Below are 22,270 nucleotides of genomic sequence, written 5' to 3' on the forward strand. Positions count from 1 at the left end.
AGAGCATCGCAGTTCCCGCCCACTTCCTGGTTTTTCGTGGTGCCGGAAGGAACAACTCAATGCATTTTTCCTGACCATAAAACGTTTGATTCTGTGATTTTTCTTTTTTTGAAAACGGCAAAACAAAGGGTATTTATTAAATATAGTATATCATATAATGAAATATAAAATAAATAAAAAATCACAGAAAAAAACGTTTTATGGTCATCATGTCATGATGGCTTGATTCGAGGCTTAAATTAATAGATATAAATATTTTTGGAAATGTCAATGGGAAAAATGCATTGAGTTGTTCCTTCCGGCACCACGAAAAACCAGGAAGTGGGCGGGAACTGCGATGCTCTATAGACATCATGTGTACCGATTTGCGTGAAATTTGGATAAAATCGGAAGGAGTAATGTAAAGAAATATGTTTTACATAAGTCGGCCTCCTGGTGGCGCTATAAAAGGCAGATGTGAAAAATGCAGGGCAAAGGTTTTTCCTTGACCTCTAGGGAGTGCGCATACAAAGTTTTGGTGCAGTTATAGGTAAAAACACGAATCGGGCTGTTATAGCGCCACCATGAGGCTGATTAGAAAAATCTCAAGTGGAATTTCTTCCTCGGCATAGTGGGAATGTACGTGCAAAGTTTCACGGAAATTGCATGCTGTGTTCATAATTTGAGGCATTTCGTTCAAAACGGAGCAGCCCTGCAAACTTTGGAAGCCATTTTTAGCCAATCAGGATGGAACATGAAAAATCTGAAAGACACATTTCGTTTAATGACTATGGAGATACTGTGTACTGATTTGCGTGATGTTTGGACAAAATATGTAGGAGTACTCTGAAAAAAGGTGTTTTGCAAAAAGCGGCCTCCTGCTGGCGCTATAACAGGGCCATATGAAGAAATTCAGGCTGAGGTTCTGAATTGGCATCCAGGGAGTGTGTGTGCACAGTTTCGCTGCGATCAAGCCAACGGTGCGGGAGATTAGCTGTCCACAGACGGACGGACGGACGGACAGGGGGTAAAACATACTCTCTCGCCATGCCTTTCGGCCTGGCGGAGACAATAAAATGTTATTCCATTTGAAGCGGGTTACACAGAATAAAGAAAGAGAAACAGAGAGATGGACAAGCAGGTAGTGAGAGAGAGAGAGTATGGTGGGTTGGGGGGATTACAGTGTGGTGGGAACAGAGTAAGTGTGCAGGTCCCAGCGGGGGTCGTGTCCCTGGCTGTATTTTGATAAACTCCTGGGTCTCAGGGTAATCAAACAAACAGCCTCCTGCCCAGATAGAGGGAGAAAAAAAAGCCCCTCTACTTCTTTCTTTCTCTATATCTACCCCCTAAAAAAGAAACACATTGAGAACTCCTTCCTGATCACGTTCAATTGTACACGATCATGGCCATTTTGCTCTTACATCATACTCCGAGGGTATGATGTAAGAGCAAAATGGCCGCAGTGTGACCGTGGTGGCGTGGTCAACGGCATTTTTTCCAAAACAGTTCCTCATCACTCTGCCTTTGCTTGCTCTAAGGTTGTCAAGACTGCCATAACATCTGTGATAGTTCACTGATTTTTTGCTCCATTCTCTCCCCTCTCTCTCTAGTTAAAATCCATCATTCTTTCTCAATCAATCAATTTTCAATCTTTCCTCTGCTCTCTCTCCCCCTGTCTTCCCCCACTAGCTCTCTCTCTCTCTCTCTCTCTCTATCTCACTCTCTCTCAGAGTCATACAGGCCAGTTAGAACAACAAACACAGTCTCTCTCGGCTGGGTGTGGTGGCCTACGGGGCAACAGCTGGGTCCTGTTGTTTCTCCAGGGACGGGGACAGAGTACTCGCCCTCTTTCCCGGGACAGCTCTCTTTCACTCGCTCGCTTTCTCAAGTCTCTTTCCCTCCCGTCTTGAACGAGCAAAGGGGCCAAGTTTCACTCGCTCTCCTCTCTCACTCTGTCTCTCGCACCCTTTCTGAGAACTGTTCATTCTCTTTCTGGAAAGACAGCTTCATTTATCTCTGTCCGTTTCTCACAGTACCACTTTCAGATCTCCATTTACTCTGTCATTCCCTCTTTCTCAAACAATTTACCTGTTGTCTCTTCTCTTTCATTCTCATTCTCTTTCACCATCTCATTCATTCATCCCCCCCCCCACCCTCTCTCCCTATTAACCCATTAAGACCGGGAAAGTAGTAGTGTCATTTTTAGATTTCTTTGGCTATTCAAAAATAGCAGATCTACAAGCTCATAGCGCGGCACCGAGTGCCACGCTATGAGCTTGTAGATCTGCTATTTTTGAAAAATCGTGAAAATGTGTGCAAATCTTTGAATTGAATTGAATTTTTAAAGCGAACATTTGTAACTCAAATCTTTGCTTCTGGGTGTTCCTGGAACTAAATATTTTGAGATGGGGGTCTGCGGCAAAATACATATAATTTTGGGGGTCCTTGACATGAAAATGTTTGAGAACCACTGATATATAAACATACGGTTTTCAGAAAACTGTTTTAGAAGACATTTGTAGATCGCGTTCCCGGATTGAATGGGTTAATGTAATCTGTGGGCTCCTCGCCCTTCCCCTCCCCTCCTCTTCCTCTCTCTCCCTCTATCTCTCCCTCTGGTCTCCATTTCCCTTTCTGACACATTTCCTGTTCTCCAGCGTACGTTATCAGTACTGCTCCATCTGATTCACACACTGGCCTCATGACGCTGTTGAGGCTTTCTCACCATAGTCAAAGAACCAATGCGTTGTATCACGGTGTGAGAATGTCACTGTCAAAAATATTACCTTTGTTCATTCATTCATTTTCTTATTAATGATTACTAGGAAGCTTGAATCACTGCAACTACAGCAGTGGTTCCCAAAACGGTGTGCCGAGGCACACTGCTGAGACAAGTCCAGGTGTGCCTTTGGATTATGTAACAACCACACATTATTATTGCAATATAACTATACGAAAGGTTATGATTTACTGTTTAATTTACAATATCGGTCATTTGTTTGTCAGTCTAAAAACATATCTTAACCACTTTCACTTTTCAACCTTATTTTGGGCATGCCATTATAGGTGGGGGAAATAAATAAATCATTCATTCATAAGAAAATAATTACTGTGTGTATATATACTGTGTATATATACTGTGTGTGTGTGTGTGTGTGTGTGTGTGTGTGTGTACGCGTGCGAGCTTGTAGATCAAGCTATTTTCGCTATGAATACAGGTGTGCCTTGAGATTGTAACTCGCCCATCAGTGTGTCTTGGGCGCAAAAGAAAGTTTGCAAACCACTCAGCTACAGTATAAGGAATTAGAACATATTTCCATGGTATCACCGCTGGTGTAGAATATATGATAGAACATAATGAAAAGCTTTAAACCGCCATTCAATTAAAAAGTCATCGCCTGTGGCGGAGCCCATGAGTGTATGTGTACGTGTAACCAGTATAAACTGCACCTAATGAACTGCTCAGAGCGCGCAGCTAACCAAATGGCAATAACAGATGAACTTCAGAGGGTGTATATATACGCGTGTGTGTGTGTGTGTGTGCGTGTGTGTGTGTGTGTGTGTGTGTGTGTGTGTGTGTGTGTGTTGCCAGTACAGACCTGCCTAAGTTTAATTAGAACTGTGACTCAAAGCCAACTGACGTGTGGTCAGGGAAGCAATCAAGCCCCCTTGGGGCCTCCCTGGGCACACGCAGACAAACACACCCTCACACACACACACTCCCCTTCAAGAGATGGAGGGAGACAGAGTCATTATGAAATGAGATATCTCTCTCTCTCACTGTTCATTTAATAGACTTCTGTTCAAATGGGAGTCTCGGGGCAGATCACATCAAAACACTTCAGAGTGCAAGCCAATTTCACACATACATAATGCATACGTACACACACACACACACCGCAAAACACACTCACACGGAAAGCAACGTGGTAGCAGAAAAGGAGGGTTTGAGTTCCTAGTAAACCACAGACGAGTCAATCTTTTGATCTGGTGTTAAGACCATCACGGATTCACAGCCTTTCATCACGAAGGCAGTTTAATGCCTATTTACTCCATGAAGCTAATCATTGACAACAACATTATCCCTTTGATAAAGAACATTAACCACACTTTAAGCCTGCACTGGCTGGTTAATGGAGCAGAAAGTGTTAAAATAAGAACCCGATTTGGTTGCGAGGTGACATTACAATGCAAACAAAGAACTTTGAGGCAGATTCTGCTATCAGGCAGAGAAACAACTGCAGTGTGTTGCACAGGGGCCCCATTACCTTTCTCCTGACTAAAAGGTCAGAACCCTGATATGAAAAAGGCTTCCTGATAAAACACTATGATTAATCACTTGCGAAAATAGCCGGTCTACAAGCTCACAACACGTTGACGCTTTTTTTTTGTGTAAAGACCGGGAACGCATCTGTGTCATTTTAAGATTTCTTTGGCTATTCAAAAATAGATTTTTTCTTTTTAAATTATTGGATAATTTGTGCAAATCTTTGAATATCTACGTTTTAAAGCGAACATTTTTAACTCCGATCTGTACTTCTGGTGGTCCCTGGAACAACATACTTTGGGATGTGGGTTCGCGGCCAAATACTTCATATATATATCATAAATATATATATCATATTGGGGGGCCTTGACATGGAAAAGTTGGAGCACCACTGATATAGCAACATACTGTTAGGATTTAGAAAACATTTTTAGATATGTATTTGGCCGCAGAAGCAAAGATTTGAGTTATATGTTCGCTTTAAAAGTACATATATTCAAAGATTATATTCAACGCGACATGTTGTAAGCTTGCCTATTTCCGGTGCGTGACACGCTTCAATAGGAGACATGCTGACTTCTATGAAATCCAAATGACTGAAATCAGTCGTGGCGACTGAGAACTTTAATCCATGCACGATGCAGAAAAAAATAATCACTTGTGTTCTGTCCCTTTGGAGAATAAAACACTACACAGCTTTCCTCTGTTGGAAACCCTGCGACACAACGATATTTACAACCTCAATAAAGTGGGTTCTGGGCGAGAAAACGAGGCTAACAATGTCTGGCCCATTCCTTTCTTGACGTTATGCTTTAGGCTTTATAAAGTGAGGTTCCTAGTTTGAGGCAATTTAACTGGCAGTTCTACGTCCATGTTTTTGTATCTGTCATGGGAAAACAAGATCAGAGGAAATGCTGGCAGTGACACAGTGAGGTAAAATAAGAACCTCAGGCTAATGCTATCGCTGTGTGCATGCATTCATATAAATATTGTACTGTATGCATGTGTATGCACGTATACTATGTACTGTATAAGTGCATATGTGTGTGCACTTTTGTGTGTGCGCTTTTGTGAGTGTGAGAAAGAGAGCAAGAGAAGTGGATGGGGATCTTTATATGAGACAGATGCCATCAACTGTGTGTGTGTGTGTGTGTGTGTGTGTGTGTGTGTGTGTGTGTGTGTGTGTGTGTGTGTGTGTGTGTGTGTGTGTGTGTGTGTGTGTGTGTGTGTGTGTGTGTGCGTGATTTAAAGTACAGAGAGGACAACTGAACCTGAGGCCTGATGTTATCTCTCTCCTCCATGTGTTGGGCAGAACAGCTTCACAGAGATAGATAAGTACTGGAAATGTGGTCAGACGTACCAATGTGTGTGTGTGTGTGTGTGTGTGTGTGTGTGTGTGTGTGTGTGTGTGTGTGTGTGTGTGTGTGTGTGTGTGTGTGTGTGTGTGTGTGTGTTCGTTCCTCGGGCTAGGGCTCCAGGGCAGATTACCTGTGACCAGGCCAGCCAGGATCTCGCTATACCAGATGTAGAAACACGCACGCATGCATGCACGCACGCGCACACACACACACTCTCTCGTGGGTACATTCAATTTCAGAGAGGTCTTATCTATGGCTCTGATGCAGTGTCCAGTGGACAGCTTCTCCGTATCAGAGATTAGCCAAAACAGGCCACTCTCAGTGGAACAAACAGATCTGGGATGAAATGAGATCGGTGTAGTACATACTGTGCACTACACCGACACACAACACACACCAACTTTGGTTGCCTGTGAAGTACACAGACAAGCAAAGTTAGAATGTGTAAGCACTAAGCAGACACCTGGAAAAGTACGTCTGTTGACTGTTTTTTTTTGTTTGGATTGTCTTTGAATACTGTAGGTTGTCTATTTCTTACATGGATATTTTACATGTTTATTATAATGTTTTAGTTTGATGTCTTTCTTTTTTGTCTGTTGTTGATGATGAGAGCTGCTGTAACGCCTTAATTTCGTACCTACCTACCTACCTACGTATCTACAGTAAGTATGCATGCACATAATATTGATATTGGCCACTTTTCAAGATTAAACATTGTTATTGTTACTAGTAAAACTATTGGGTTTCAGCTCCTCGACAATGTAGCAATAACAGAAGTAGCAAAAATAGCAAGCAATGTACAGTATATGTATCATATATACTGTATATATCCCTGAAAAGCCCACCCTAAAAAATAATAGACAGAAAATTCAAATTCTTTGACATTGGGGTGCTTATTAGGCCTTTTGACAAGATGTAAAAAAAATTGTATTGGTATTTGGTATTGGCAATGTATTGATCATAACATATAATATAATATATAATTTTTCAAACAAAATCACACCCTTTTCATATCATTTGGAACATTTAGGGCTTTTCAATTGGTCTGGTTAATTTTTTTTCACAGAAACCTTTTTAGTCTGCATTTAGGTATGCAACAATACAGTTTCTGTCCTTGTTCAGGCATCTGTGGACTAAATATTTGATATATATATATATATATATATATATATATATATATATATATATATATATATATATATATATATATATGACCAAATTTGACTGGGAGACAGTCATCTAGCATTTTTTCATTTTTCATGTCATATGAAAGCAGGGAATCATAGCAAAATAATGATATATTGGTTATTAAGATTGAGTGAATCTACAGCTTATAGAACTGAAGTTAAAACTCTTCAGTAGAGAAAAGACCAGTTGAATGGATCTCATTCAAAGATACTAAACAGGGCTATCAATCCCATCATGCATAGCGGGATTTACATATCCTTTGTTTACAGGGTTAGGGTTAGGCTCTCTTTGTTATGTACGCTCTCTGAGACCAAGTGTTTGCCACTGCCCCCTGCTGGTTCCAGTGACCAGGAGGACCAGTTTTAACAAAATATGATTATTTATACATCTTTATCTGACATTTACATTAGACACAAGCCAACAGACTAGTGATACCTTTCAAAACGATCGGGTAGAAATAGCGGATTTTACAGCGATTTCGCGATGTTTGGATGGATTTCGCGATGTTTGGATGGAAACTGAGGATTTGGTTAGCAATGCTAGCAAATGCTAGCTCTAACCTTATATTTTAATACATGTTTATGCATTTATTTCATATTTACATGTCGATTTAAGCTCTGAAATTTCTGTCAGACATACTCTGGTATAGCCTGGTAAACCCCCCTCCCTCCGGAAATCTCATTTGCATTTGCAAAATGTGTGTCGCAAGCTTCTTCCATTTGACGGAGTCAGGTTAACTCTGGTATGTGAGGAGTCTAACTGGGCTATAAACTCATTTTGTGTAAAAAAAAAAATATTGAAAAAAAATAAAATAATCTCCTTTCCTGAACAATGGGCACCAGCGAGATGACTGTCCTCCAGTCAAAATGGTCAGATATGCTCATGCTGTCCGGCAGGAACCAGATAACGCCAAAATGTTCATTTTTCAGGAAATGAAAAAAAGTGGAGTTAGGAGGTTTTGTTCATCATTGATAAGAACAGCTGAATGGACCTCCAAGCTCACAATGAGGTTGAAGGTCAGAAGGGGGTGGAACCTGGAGTCAGAAAGGTTTAGCAGAAAGTTTGAGGATCCAATAGTTAGCTGGTTTTGTCAGAAGCGCTTTTTAATGCCTTTCATTGGTTCAATATTTGTTTTACCAACACACAGACGTAAATGGTGTTCAATGGCCCTGATTTATGGAAAGAAATGCAAAAGCGTCAAAATGGAGTTAGCTGGTTTCTGCTGGACAGCAATGATATATAAAATCCATTTATTTTGTATCAATGTTCAACAGTAGCGTACAGCTGATCCGAATGTAGCGGGCCGAACGTCTAGTATCCCCCCCCAAAAGAAAATATCATGGGATAAAAAAATGTTATCCCATGACCCCTTAGGGGTCCCTGGCCGTGACCTACAGACACGGCGAAGGAAAACTGTAAAGCCACAGCCACACATGCAAGATGTTGCACATGAACTCTGCAGCCGCACTGAGGCGCTCCAACACAAACACTCTAACATTAAGCTGCACACAACAAACATCAGCAGCACACACAACATTCACCACAATGACAAACAAATTACGTCCGCGCAAAAAAAAGCGAGGGCTCGCTTATTTTGGGGTTCAAAAATCGTGGGATAAAAATGTCCACCCAAAAAGTTTTTAACATTTTTAAAATAATTTTACTCCCAGAGTCTTGGGGACCCCCACGAAACATCGCGGACCCCCGTGAAACATAGCGGACCCCATCGGCTGTTTTTTTTTTTTCATGAAGAAATGTCCCCCAAAAAAGTTTTTTTTAAATAATTTTACCCCCTGGGAGTCTTGGGACCCCCACGAGACATCGCGGACACCCGTGAAACATCGCGACCCCCGTGAAAGTGACAAATCTCGCGCATGCGCCTCAACTCGAATTGTAGTATAGATGCCTGGGTTGGGGTGACACTACTGTGGATTTTGGGAAGTGCATGTTTCTAAATACGTAGTGCTAATACAGACACGGAAATATCCAGTGAAAGCTGGTGAAAGGGAGCGGGGCCAGAGTGTGACGGCCTGACTACAACTCAGTCTGCAGGCTGCAACCTGATCCTCCAGACTATCTGTCTATATCCTTACATGTGGTCAGCTGTCAGGACGGAAGTAGTAGACCATCAATCTGGACACATTGGTGCCAGGGCAGAAGTGCAAGCTTGTAGCACCCAGAGGCTCCGCATGTTTTCCCACGTACCGGGGCAAAAGTTGACACTATGGGCCCTAGTTTATGACTTATGAAAATAACCACTGCCTGATTGATAATTCTGTACAGGGACCCCTTTTAGGTTGTACATTAGCTCATGACCTGCGGCAGCTGTCTAAGTTGCAAGCCCTGACAGCGGTCCTGTATAGATGTACACTTATAGTAGTCTGCCCACCAGTAGCTAAGTGAAGTAATGTGCTTGTCTGGGCAGGCTCAGATACTATGACCTGCTCCTCTTCACACGTTTCACTCCCGTCATTCCTTACCACTTGCTCATCACAATGCATGCTCATCACAATGCATTAAAATGTAAAGTTGAAAAAAATATGTTTAATGAATGTTATGCATTTTATGGAGGTTGAAAAATGCAAAAGTAGGCCTGGTACAAGACTAAAATATATATCTTTGCATTATAGAAAACTGTGTATACATGTGTATATGTATGTACTGTATGTATGCATGTACAGAACGTATACTGTACAGTATGTCTGTCCTTTGCATATCTTGAGAACTGTTCATCCCATCGACTTCACACTTGCCGGGTGTATTGCTGAGGACCCAAGGGAGCGCAGTGGTGAGTGTGAAGTCAATCAGACGAGTGGTTCTCCAGAACACTGCTAGCAGTCACACCGCCATTCACAAAATCGCTGCAAGCAGCACTCATGGAAGCCAAGCAATCGGACAGTTCTGAACGGGCACGTTCTTCACATAGCCACGCCCCATACGGTAACAAGGCTGAACGATTTAAGCAATAAAAAAGACAGACTTGGGCAAATGCATCATTGAGAGTAGAGTAGAAGAACCAACTGGGTGGACACACCTTCTGGCATCTGTGTCATAGTGCAGAGGTGTGTTTGCACATACATTTGTGTCAGATCATGAACAACATCATCTGTGAATGAGTTCTTATTTCATAGTTTTACAACTGATATGTTGCTGGAGATAGCAGCTTGCAATGAGGGAATAACTGACTTGGCTGCTGCTGTCCCCCTTATAGATCTGGGCTTCATATTACTTCAACTACAGTAGGCCGGGGGGGGGAGAGAGAGTGCGAGAGAGAGATTTTCTGCCTGTCTTAGCTCTGCTGTCACAGGGGTCGGATAGAATCACATAAAATAAGTGTTCTTTAGTTAGCATACAATGTGAAAATGACCAGAATAGCCATTGTGGATGCCAGGGTGCTCCATTTGAGACAGCAGGATGAGAACACAGACACACAAATGACCTTCAAGTATACAGTATGAAAATATACTGTAGCAAGGCTATGAGTCAAGGCAACAACTGACACAAAGCTTATGGAATTTACTCCTTAACCACTTTCACCCTGGGGTTTCTATTTTGGCCACGTTATAGGCAGAAATGAAGAAAAAAAATCACAACATCATAAAAAATCACACCCTGTGTGAAGTGGGCGGTGTCTTGCTAGCTAATCACAATACTGAATGGAGTCAACCAATCATGTACAAAAGATAAATACATTTATTGAAACACTCTTTATGATGGACGAAACCATAACTTGAAAAAAACCAATTTTTGGTTTTTTTCAAGTTATGGTTTCTTATATAGGGCTATGCACATGTGTCATGTGACACTGGCCAATCACAGTCCTGAATAGACTGTGATTGGCCAATCACAGCGCAGGATAATTGTACAAATTTCCTGGGCCCAGATCACAGCGCAGGAAAATGTACATTTTTCCAAATCTCACTTATAGGGGCGGTTTCACCGCCCAAAAATTGCCGAACCACAAGCTACATCTTCTATTTTTGAAGAGAGCTTAAGTTGAACAGGGCTTAAGTGGGGGGGGGGGAGAGCGAGAGAGAGAGAGAGAGAGAGAGAGAAAGAATGTGTGCATAGGGCAGGAAGTGCACTCGGTTCTGTACATAGCCGACATGTATTCCTGCAAGGGGAGCACACATCTATAATTACTTGAGCATTACATGTCGAACCGGCATTGCTTGCATACATACATAAATGCATGCATGCTTAGGAATAGATAATGCATATGAACATTAGAGCATACCCCCATCACATGTACGCACGCACGCACACACATCATATATTATTGTGAATAATACGTGGAAATAAACTAGGGACGAAATAAAAATCAGAAATGTTAAGGTTTTGTCAGACCTACTGGTAACATATGTGCTCAATTTCATATCAAAGTGTCTCTCTTTCACTCACTCTGTGTCACACACACACACACACACACACACACACACACACACACACACACACACACACACACACACACACACACACACACACACACACACACACACACACACACACACACACACACACACACACACACACACACACACACACACACACACACGTGTGGTGTGCTAATGAAAAAGCAGATTTAATATGTCTCTCCCCATCCAGGCCCAGTCCATCTGGTAATAATTGTAGCATGTAGCAACCGTAGCTGTGTTTGGATACAGCTCTGACATACATGGGGCCCACTGACGCTCTCTGTGTGTGTGTGTGTGTGTGTGTGTGTGTGTGTGTGTGTGTGTGTGTGTGTGTGTGTGTTGAGTTGATGTGTATGGGTGTGTGACAGAAAGAGAACCAGCGGTGTGAGAGAGAGAGGGAGAGAGAGAGAGAGAGAGAGAGAAAGAGAGAGAAGTGCATGTGCAACAGGGCTGTTACCATGCCTCGGTGTGTGCGTATGTGCTCGTGTCTGGTTGTTGTTCCAAGCTGCGGGGTGATGGGCCAACGTAACTAAATCAACTTTATCGTCAGCGCAGCAGAGTTGTACGCAAGGGGAGCGAGGAGCACAGCAGAGCGGTGCGTGGGTGGTGGTTGACTAACTCCTGTGCCCTTGGGGCATTAGTATGACTCAAAGGTGATGATTAATGACATCGGATGGCGTACACACTCTTATCTAACATCTAAATACATGCGTTTGTAGAGTGACAGGTGTGTGTGAGTGTGTGCATGTGTAAGTGTATGTGAGAGAGAGAGAGAGTTTACTGGCATTCATCCTCTGTATATTGACCTCAGCCAGAAGAGAAGATAAAAACTTGGCTTTTGATCAAGACAGAGCCTCACTTCCGTAACCACATCAATACTAGCTTCCCTATACTGGGCATGTCATAATAGGCAAACATTCAATGAAAATAGGCAAACATCCAGTAAAAATAGCAGATCTACAAGCTCACACATGTTGTGAGCGAAGAGATTTGGTGTTGAGGGGAAAAAAGGGAGGGGGCCACGTATAGACCCCTGGGGAATCTCAGTCAACGAAGTATTAGATATAGGGCTTAAGTGGTTAACATGGGCTTTTTTCCATCCATGTTTACAGCACCATCATGTCGTCACAGACTGCACCAGTAAAATATCAAACTGAAGTGGAACAGCGTCGGACAGGATTCAGATGTGGGATTTCTCCTTGTTAAAGTGTTAGTTCCATGATATACAGTAGGACAGCAGAACTGCCGAGTGGATAGTGAGACCACTGCTAACAGGCTGCAGGGCTTGAGATCTGCACATGCCAATCGGCAGTAATGGGTTCTGGCGCGCCGCCCTTGTGCAAGGCACTAAAACTCCTACCAAATCTAGCTTGCGTTCATAGCGTGAGTTTAATGTGTTAAATTTAAGGACATTGATTTTTCTTTTTATTACAGTATTACGGATGGTCTACTTTCTTGAAAACTATAGCCAACTGTGTGTTTGATAAGCCATCAGATTAAAGGCCATGAACGAGAGGCTTAAGTGTCTTGCTCAGGGACACTTTGACACGTAGATGGGTGGGGCGAGGGTCGAGCGACTCGAGCCGCTATCCTTTTGATTACCAGATGGCCTTTCTACCCACTTTGCTAAGGCCACACGATTCAAGTAGTTAGGTATACTAGTTAGGATATATTTTTATCGATGCATCAACATCATCCAGTTATAACTATAGCGCTACTGGAGAATGACAATGCATAAAAATGGAACAAATACAATTACAGCAGCAAAATGATCAACAAGTCCCTGCTTCAATTCCCGGCTGACCGGACCAGTTGCTGTATGTCATTCCCCTACTCTCTCTTTGACAGTGATATTGAAGATAGACAGGAAATGCAAAGACTAAACTCAATTTTGTGGGAACATTTGTTGAAATTCATAGTTGAGCAGCTCTGAAAAATAAAGAGCATCCAGTTTGTACTGGGTTAGATAATTTGATGTTATGTATGTTATGTAACCACTTAAACCCTATACGTGACAAGAGCTTGTAGATCTGCTATTTTCACCAAATGTTCGCCTATTTTTCGCTAAATATTAGCCCATTATGACACGTGCAAGGGTTCAAGGGGTTAATGTTCTCCCAGTCACCAATTCCTTATCTGCTGATGCCAATCGTCCCAGCATCACAACTACAAACAGTCACCCATTATCTCCTAATAAGTGTTTACAAGAAATCTAACTTACAGGGACTTCAGTACACTACACCAAGCCATGAAATAAGAAAAGACAATTGGAGCAATAACAAGTGACACATTCTCAGACCAGTAAAGACTCCGCCAGCGCTCTCTTGTGACTTACTGGTACTGGGCTGATGGAAGTAGGCGTGGGACATAGACACCCTTTGTGTTCAAAGGTCACACATGGAGGTCACACATCCTCTGTTGCGGTCATTCATGGTTGGACTGAAAAAAAACCTATATGAGGATTGGACGACCGCGTCTGCATGCGCACACACATTATGCCGATCATTTACTGCGCTGGTGGACCCATGTGTGTGCCGCAAGTAAAGTTTGTTTCCTAAGTTATTTATTTTATTATATATATATTTGTTGAAATAAAAAATGTACAGAAAAATAGGAAAGGAAGGAAAAGAAAAGATTTAAGTAGTAGTGAAAATAGCCAATAAACAACCTCACAAGGTTGTCAGGTTGTAGTTCGGCTATTTTCACTAGTTTGTCCCGGAGAGACATTCTATTTCTCTTTTGGGTCTCGAGCCGAAAGGTTTTGGAACCTCTAATTTACAGGATTATATGAGAGGAAAACCCATATATGGACTTCCTATTGTATCAGGGGTAGGAAGGAAAACTGTAGCCCAACGCTGGAAGGAAATGCCCACCACAAATCATAATAGAGCTGGAATGAGTCGTCTGGGTGAGTTTGGGATATAGCCAGAGCGTCAGTCACTTGGCAGGTCTGCACTGACAGGTAACAGAATCATCTTTAAAACTAGATAAGAAAGATGGAAGAAGAAAAAAAGGAACATTTTGTTTGCTTTATCAAATGCGTAAGAGATGACTCTTATTTACAGTATATCTGGGTCCCTATGTTCTGTTCTGTATTACTCATGGGCCTCTAGTAATAGATAAAGCCAATACTACTGACCCCTTCACCCTCTTTGTATGTCCCAGTCCCAATGTATATCGTTCATTAGTACGTTTCCTTTTGCTTCGCTGTTAAATCCAAACGTACGGCTGGGAAGTAAAGGACAGAAGGGGGAACAGCATCCTGTACAGACACTTATTTCCTTCCAGGTAATGTGCTTGGGCGTGTGTGTGTGTGTGTGTGTGTGTGTGTGTGTGTGTGTGTGTGTGTGTGTGTGTGTGTGTGTGTGTGTGTGTGTGTGTGTGTGTGTGTGTGTGTGTGTGTGTGTGTGTGTGTGTGTGTGTGTGTGTCCACCCATCTCACCCACCCCTCTACTGTGTGCCGACTTCCAGGAAGGGCCAGTCGACACATGCGATACAATGCCCTGTGGTCTGACACACATGCACACACCTCTGCACTTTGTGATTCATTGTGAAATTAGTTATGTATTGAGGAATTACATTTTAAAATGTGAAACAAAGCACAACTACAGAAGTGGTTTTATATTATTCAAAGGGCTTCTTTTGGCTGCACTGATGGGTACAATGGAGAGAGACAGGTAACACGGAGAGAGAGTAGGGGAGTGTCATGAAAATTGTCCTTCCGGCCGGAAAGAAAAATATTCTATGATTTTTCAAAGGTTAGTGAAAACGGTCGGGCAGCCATAGATGATGTTTAACTCTGACAGTCAATGAGTTAATGTCAGGCATTTGAGACCATGTGTGCCTTAAACACTCGGCTATTGGGCCAACAACACACACACTTATTTATGACAAGGAGTTATTTTTCATATCTTAAATAAAAGCAAAGTTGCTGGAATTCAAATTCTCAAACAACAGTGATCAGACCACTGAAATTCAAGACCGAAGTTATACAAACACCCCGCTTGTTTTCAAATATATGGACTACATCTGCCATGTTCATAGAGCACATTTTATTCTCTGCGTTAGTTTGAAAACGTCTGAACTCACAAAGAAAGCCATTCATACTGATGAGCGTACACAAAAAAGACAGTAGCTGAGAACCTTCAGTCACACATACACACACCCTTAAAACACACACACACACAGCCAGACACATTCACACACTTGTAGACACACGCATAATGTGCAAGACAAAAGAAAGAACAGTGCTGAAGAACTTTCAGCCAGTCTAAACTTTTACCAAAGTTGAACTCCCCCAAAACCTTGCAGTGACCACATAAAAACTGGTTCTCGGGTTACAAACAGACTTAAAATAGACCCAAAGTACATATTACTGCTATCTGGTGACGTAGATTATAGCTTAGCATGGTCATAAGAGACAGACACACGCGCAAACATCAACATACACACACACGCGCACACAAGCAGACATACATAATATGAGGTTCATAATGGATTCAGTTAGACAGATGCCACATTTTTGTACATAACATTTCGGAGAGTCCTAGTCCACCAATTACTGATCTTTCGACAGATATTTTGTATTAAAAAAAAGTACTAAATACAAGATAAAAAAAATATACACACAAACTGAACTTAATTATTAACTTAATATTATTTAACTACTTAAAGCCCTATTCAAACATTAAAAACAAAATAGCTTTGTAGAACAAGCTTGTAGATCTGCCATAAAATAAAAAATACAATATACTAACCGATCTATCGATCTAGCTCTAGATTCAGTACAGGACTGAGGGAAGAGGAGAGTGTTGCACCAATAATTTAATTCAAGCAAATTAAGTCACACAGCACGCTATGGGCCAGCTCTACCAGGAATCGTGTGCTTGCATTTTGCTAAGCGACATGTTGTATAGTTTAATTTATATTGATTTAGTAGTGAATTAATTTGTCCCATTGACTTGAATGGGAAAATGCAAAAACTCCCATTTCAAGTATTTTTCTCTCGGAAACCTAAGGGCTACAGTTACAACACTTGTAAGGGAAGGTTCATAGTCCAGTGGCCTACAATCCCTACATTGGCCTGCAGTCATGACGATGACTGCAGCCAATGTAGAACTGTGGTCGAGTTTGTCCAAATGGTTAGTGTTTTGACCTTGATTGATCCTAAGTTTCTCCCTGTTGCTGTTTGTATCGTAATGTGTCTGATGCACACTGCCAGAGTCCCAGTGTGCGCTTCTCGGGATCCGCGCCTTCTTTCGTGAACCAGAGTTCACTATCGCCGGACAGTGATCCTTTAGGGAGATGCCCTATAACGTTGGGGATGTTGCTAGCCACTCTCGCAACTCAACTCCACCTTGCAATAGGAGTGCGTAGAGTTTGTCCACAGCTTCTTTAGCTCTTCCCTCGGAAGGGAAGCTCTGTAGACAACTATCTACGAAGGAACAACGTTCTATCGAAGTACGAGCACCTTCCTCTGGTTCTGTGTGTCTTGGCTAGCACTTTATTTACACGTTATTTACACTGATATTTACGACCAGCTTAGTGGATCAGGCCCATTGTCATTTTGGGAGTATCTGATGATATTACACAGTTAACTAAACCCCAGCAGTGTTTCCCATCTTATGATCTCATTATTGCAAGGATATGCATTGGAAGAAAAAAGATGCACCAACCACAAAAATGTGGCTCAGTGACCTTACACCAAACACATTACATCTTGAGAAGATTAGGTATACTCTTGGGGACAAACTGTCATATTTTGATAAAGTATGGTCGCCTCTCATACAATACCTCGCATCAGTAACATAAGCTATACGTGGTTGGTTGGGTGTCACTGGCAGTGAAGTAGGGTGGGACTTTCAGAGACATTTATAAAGGGTAGAATTAACAGAAGTTCGCTTCATATTGTATATTTTCTCCATGTGATAAATATCAGGATCATGACTTGTATGTTTTGTACTGTTTGTATTATTATTATTTTTCTATTTTATCATGTGTATCTCTCATGTGTATGACATTTTGACATGACGTTTTTGAGTGAAAAAGAGCATTCATTGTTGCAGGTACATACTTTCATGTATACTGTTGTATATTTTTGACTACTGTCATGTAATTTGCTCAAATAAAAAACATTTCGTATATCGCTGCTGGGTGGAAACCAAAATGTTCCTTTTTTTATTATTTAAAAAACATTTTAAAATAGCTAAAATAGCAGCTCTACAAGCTCACAACACGTTGCATTGTGAGCTTGTAGATCTGCTATTTTCAATACTTTTGTGTGACACTCTTGTATGATGAAGTAGGGCATTACAAAAAAATATAAAAAGTTTAAATTTGGAGATACAAGGTTTCTGCCTGACAGCAACGATATACAGTGCAGCAGTCACTGACCTAGCGGTACTCAACTGTACCATCATAACAATAAACCCAACTGTCCTATCACCATGGCAATGCAGTCCAACACTAAAGTAGCTAAGATGACCACAGCCATCCCTTAAATTGCCACTTTCAGCTACTGCCAAAAGGGCAAAAGTACAAAGTCCCCTTGGCAAAGAAAAACATTATAGAAAATTGTTTGCCGCAGTTGCCATCAAATATCTACAGTAAGATTTGATAATACCAGCACACAGCATTTTATATCTATCTATTTTTTTGTGTTTCTACTTCCTTTCTGATAGTGACAATGACAGAGAGAGAGACAGGAAAGGCAGGGAAGAGAGAAGGGATGGCATGAAACAAAGAGACTTGGGACCGACCCAAACCCGGGCCGGCTGCGGGAAGGACTGTAGCCTTATTTATGTGATATTCACTCTTACCAGCTGGACCTCCAGGGCACCCCCATTATCTATTTACCCCGAATTCACTCCTCACCATCAAGTACCTGGTGCGCCTTTTTTAATGTTGTTTCTATTGTGTTTTTAAGGAAATTTGTTGTATTGTGTCCTGTCTGGATGTGATATGTTGTGTTTTTTAATGTATCCTTTTTAATAGGCTCTATGCACTGCAGCCATATTGGAAAGAAATTGGGCCTCTTCCTTACTTCCTTCACAGGTGTACTAATGAAGGCTCTGTTCCATTTAGTGTAGCACAGTGGTTCTCAAAATTTCAAGGACCCCCATAACTCTGACAGTGTACAAATGGGACCAAATGGACCCGTAACTTAAGAGTTACACACCCGTAAGGGGTCATTTGGAACCCCCTCAAGGAACCATGAGGGTCCCAATTTGAGACCCACTTGTGTAGGAGATTATTTCCAGTGAGCCAACATGCACAATATCAGCACCCCGACTCTGTTTGACAAGAACGGAGCGGAGCCTTAATTGGTAACACCTATGAAGGAAGTAAGGTATAGCAGAACTCTGCACATGCAGCAAAGACACATTTCTACCTTTTGCGTGCAAAAAGTTGACAGTATTTTCTGTTAAATTCAAAGTTGCCACCAGCAAAGCCTTCAACCAGCAAAGACGTGTAAGCTGTAAGCAAACTTTCATCTTTTATGCTATGAAACCAATCATGCTTTTTGAATCTCAATTTTTACGACCAGAATTAGCCCCAATTCCGACCAATGCTTCATTCCTACGGGTCGGGACCCAAAATGAATCACAGGCGGGTCTAGTGGGTCCCCACATGATATAAGTAATGATATGTTTTCATGAATCTTGAGCATGACTAGAACTTGTGTCCCTTCTTGGAATTAGGGGGAAGAAAGAGAAGGGAAAAAAGTAGTGAGTGGCAGCCCTCCGAGTAGAGTAGCTAATCTATGTACGGGGAACAGGCGCTAAGACTTCTGGCGCTGGTGGGCTGAGCAATCAAAACAATCTCTCCATCTTCTGGTCGAGGAACAGGGCACTCGCGCCAGACGCTGCAATGCATTTCATCAGAGAGAGAGAGAGAGAGAGAGAGAGAGAGAGAGAGAGAGAGAGAGAGAGAGAGAGAGAGAGAGAGAGAGAGAGAGAGAGATGGGAGGAGTTAAAGGGAAAGGGGAGAGAGATGGAAGGAGAGAGAGTGAATTATGGTATGAGGGGGAGAGTGTGGAGGGAGAACAAGGAGCAGATACAGCGAAGAGAGCTGACGGCAAGGATTCAACCTCGAAAATGAAGCCAATGCGGAAGTAATGAAAATGCTGCAGTTCTCATTAATGGCCCAGCAGCTGGCGCTGATTCCCCTCCTCCGGCTGCAAAAAAAATGTCATTCCATTGAAGTCAATGGTTTCTTGACCGGACTTTATACTTTATTACCTTAGTAGACCTTTTCATAAAGACTAGCGACATGTACAGACACTGTTTCAAGTCTTCTTCCGGTCCAATATATATTTTGAAATTGATGATAAAGCAGGTTATGCTTTGGGGGCTTGTAATTGGTTCTATTGAGTGAAAACCCACCCCTCACTCCCATTAACACCAATAGCACACTGGTTGCGGTTACACTAGCTGAACTAGAGGCTTCAAATCTGGTCTGTAGAAACCAATAGGTGACGTCATGCTCCCTTGGTCCATATAAGAAACAGAATGAAGCAGGACAGTGAGAGAGGGAGAGAAGATAGGAGGCAACGAGAGAAGGAGAGCTAACAACATGCAAAGTGAGAAAACGTTTGAGAAGGAACACAGGAGACAAAGAGAGAGGGGGATGACAGAGAAAGCAAAGGAGGCGCAGAGGGAGATCAAACTATTCCCACTTCACTTCTTTCTCTTCCTCCAACCCCTTTCCCCCTCCCTCTTTTACTCCCTTTTTTCCTCTCTCAACGCCATCTTTCTTTTTCTTTCCAACTCTCCTGTCTCACCCCCCCTCTCTCTCCTTCTCCTCCATCCTTCTCCCAGTCCTCCTCCCTTCTTCCTCCCATCTGTGTGCCTTTTCTGCTTTGAGTGGGAGTTGGGGGAGAAAGTACGTGGGATTTTCCCACAGCTCAACAAGACCAGACCCCCCAACACATTATGTGCACGTACACACGCACACACACACACACACACACACACACACACACACACACACACACACACTCCATCTCTCTCCCTCACTCATTCACTCTCGCTCATGTCAGGAGGGAGACTTGAGGAAAACCACCCATATTCCATCATAAACTATCCAGGATGTTTGCTGGAACTATGAGCCAGTAGTTGTTCCAAAGACACCAACTTTATGTTTCCACGGCAACAGAGTCATTTGGGAAGGTAGGGCTGTGGAAAACATTGCTGCTATTGGACCTCCAAAAAAACAAAAAAATAAAGCATAGATCTCTGAAAGCAGAAATGTCTTTGGAAAAAGAGCCACAATAAATAAATAAAATAATGGACAACCTGCACCTTTGAACATGTGCAAAGGAAAGATATTATAGTCATCTCAACCAAAAGGAAAAATCTGAAAAGTTCGGCTTGAGTGAATTGTTGAGTTTTTGTTTCGTGAGGTCTGAATGTTGATTCTGTCCTGCAGAGAAAGACATCTGAACATCGCATTGATGCAGACAATGAAATGCGTGATGCAACGAGGTTAAAGCGGCAAATATATTGTTTTTTTCAAAGATTAGTTGTCCAATTGAGGCATTCTTTTTCAGAATGCAAACCTTTATAAACCTTAAGCACTTTCAACCTGGCGTCCCCATTTTCTATTTAGGTCGAACTTTGAGGCGTGTATCTTTGCACGTCTTACCTCTGCAGCCTGCGTCTCCTGGTGCAGCAACGTGAGCCCCGTCAGGTCCTCCAGGAAGGAGTGCGAGGAGTTAAACACCTGGGACAAGAAGTGGAACCCTTCCCTCTCATAGTGGTCCAGGACCTAGCGAAAAATGAAAATCCATAAACTTACATAACTGATAATTGATGTTGCCTCAGACCCCCATCTGACATTTGTTTTTTTGTGCCAGAGAGTCAGGGACACAGAAGAGATTTCTGTTGTAATGTGTAAAAATTTGAGATTTTTCAAACATAATTTTTTTTTGGCAGATCTACAAGCTCTCAGCGTGTCATATTGCAATGCGTTGTGAGCTTGTAGATAAGCAATTTTTTAATAGCCTACTGTAAGTATAAAATAGGGTAAAAGTGGTTAAACTTATTTTGATGCTATATTAACCATTTTTGCTCTGGACCCCCTGGAACCCCTTCTAGGACGCGTAGAGTAATTTTTACAGTGGAATATATATGTAGTCAAAGATTAAAAGAGGTTTTATTAGTATGTGCTGTGAAATGTTGGTGTGACATGCTCAGGAGACTGTGCTACTAATAACAAATAAGATTTTTTAACAGGGTATAATACAATTAAAGAAAAAGTAAACTGCAAAATAAAGGTATGGTAAGTTTATTTATGGAGCACCTTTAAAAGCCAGTGTTACAAGGTGCTGTACAAAGAATAAAACAATAATAACAAAGTAACAGTAAAATAGGAAGTGACCTGCGTTGAGTGTTTGTTAAACGAGCCAAGACACAGGGGAGAGACTCAAGGTGGTGAAAAATGAATTACAGTAATCCAGATGGGAGGAAACAAAAACATGATTTTACAAGTAAAAAGTGAAAACTTCAGCAGCAACAAAGAGAGTGTACAGAATACGATTTGGGAATAATGTAGCAACCAGGATATACAGAATATACAATAGTATATACGTACATAGTGCAAAGTACAATAAATGCAAGAAATGTAAACCATATCTACTCTTTTGTGAGCAAAAGGATGTTACAGATGGAATTACGTTAGGCCTGGCAGTTTGGCCATTGTTCAGGACTCTGATATAGCCTGAGGAGGGGGGCCTCATTGTCTCTATATGGTGAGTGATGTGCACACAGTGGCACTTGTACGTACATGCTCACCCTCTCTCCACTGGTGTCCCATTGATAATGAGGCGGATCATATAAGTCATCTGCCATCACATACAGAAATCCACGATCATCTCCTTGGCTTTAACATTCAAGTACAGGCTGTTGTCCTGTCACCACAGGTCAGCAATCTCCTCAAGGTAGTCCCTCTCGTCGCTGTTTGTGATCAGGTCTACCAACACTGTGTCGTTTGCAAACTTGGGTAATGGTGTTGGAGCCATTCGTGGTCCCACAATTGTGTGTACACACAGAGTACAGCACAGG

The 22,270-nt window shown here is 42.0% G+C and overlaps 1 protein-coding gene across 3 annotated transcripts in view; it reads right to left on the minus strand.

Annotated features, from left to right (window-relative positions):
* The window catches only part of atg7 (ATG7 autophagy related 7 homolog), a 100,034-nt gene that overhangs the window by 17,790 nt on the left and 59,974 nt on the right, over positions 1-22,270 (minus strand). For all 3 annotated transcript variants that reach the window (XM_080421379.1, XM_080421377.1, XM_080421378.1), the window contains one exon: positions 20,853-20,975. In XM_080421379.1, coding sequence (XP_080277505.1) covers positions 20,853-20,975 — 123 coding nt within the window. The remainder of the gene's footprint in view (positions 1-20,852; positions 20,976-22,270) is intronic.

The sequence above is a fragment of the Gymnoscopelus braueri genome (assembly GCF_963280865.1).
Source record: "Gymnoscopelus braueri genome assembly, chromosome: 3".
NCBI lineage: Eukaryota > Metazoa > Chordata > Actinopteri > Myctophiformes > Myctophidae > Gymnoscopelus > Gymnoscopelus braueri.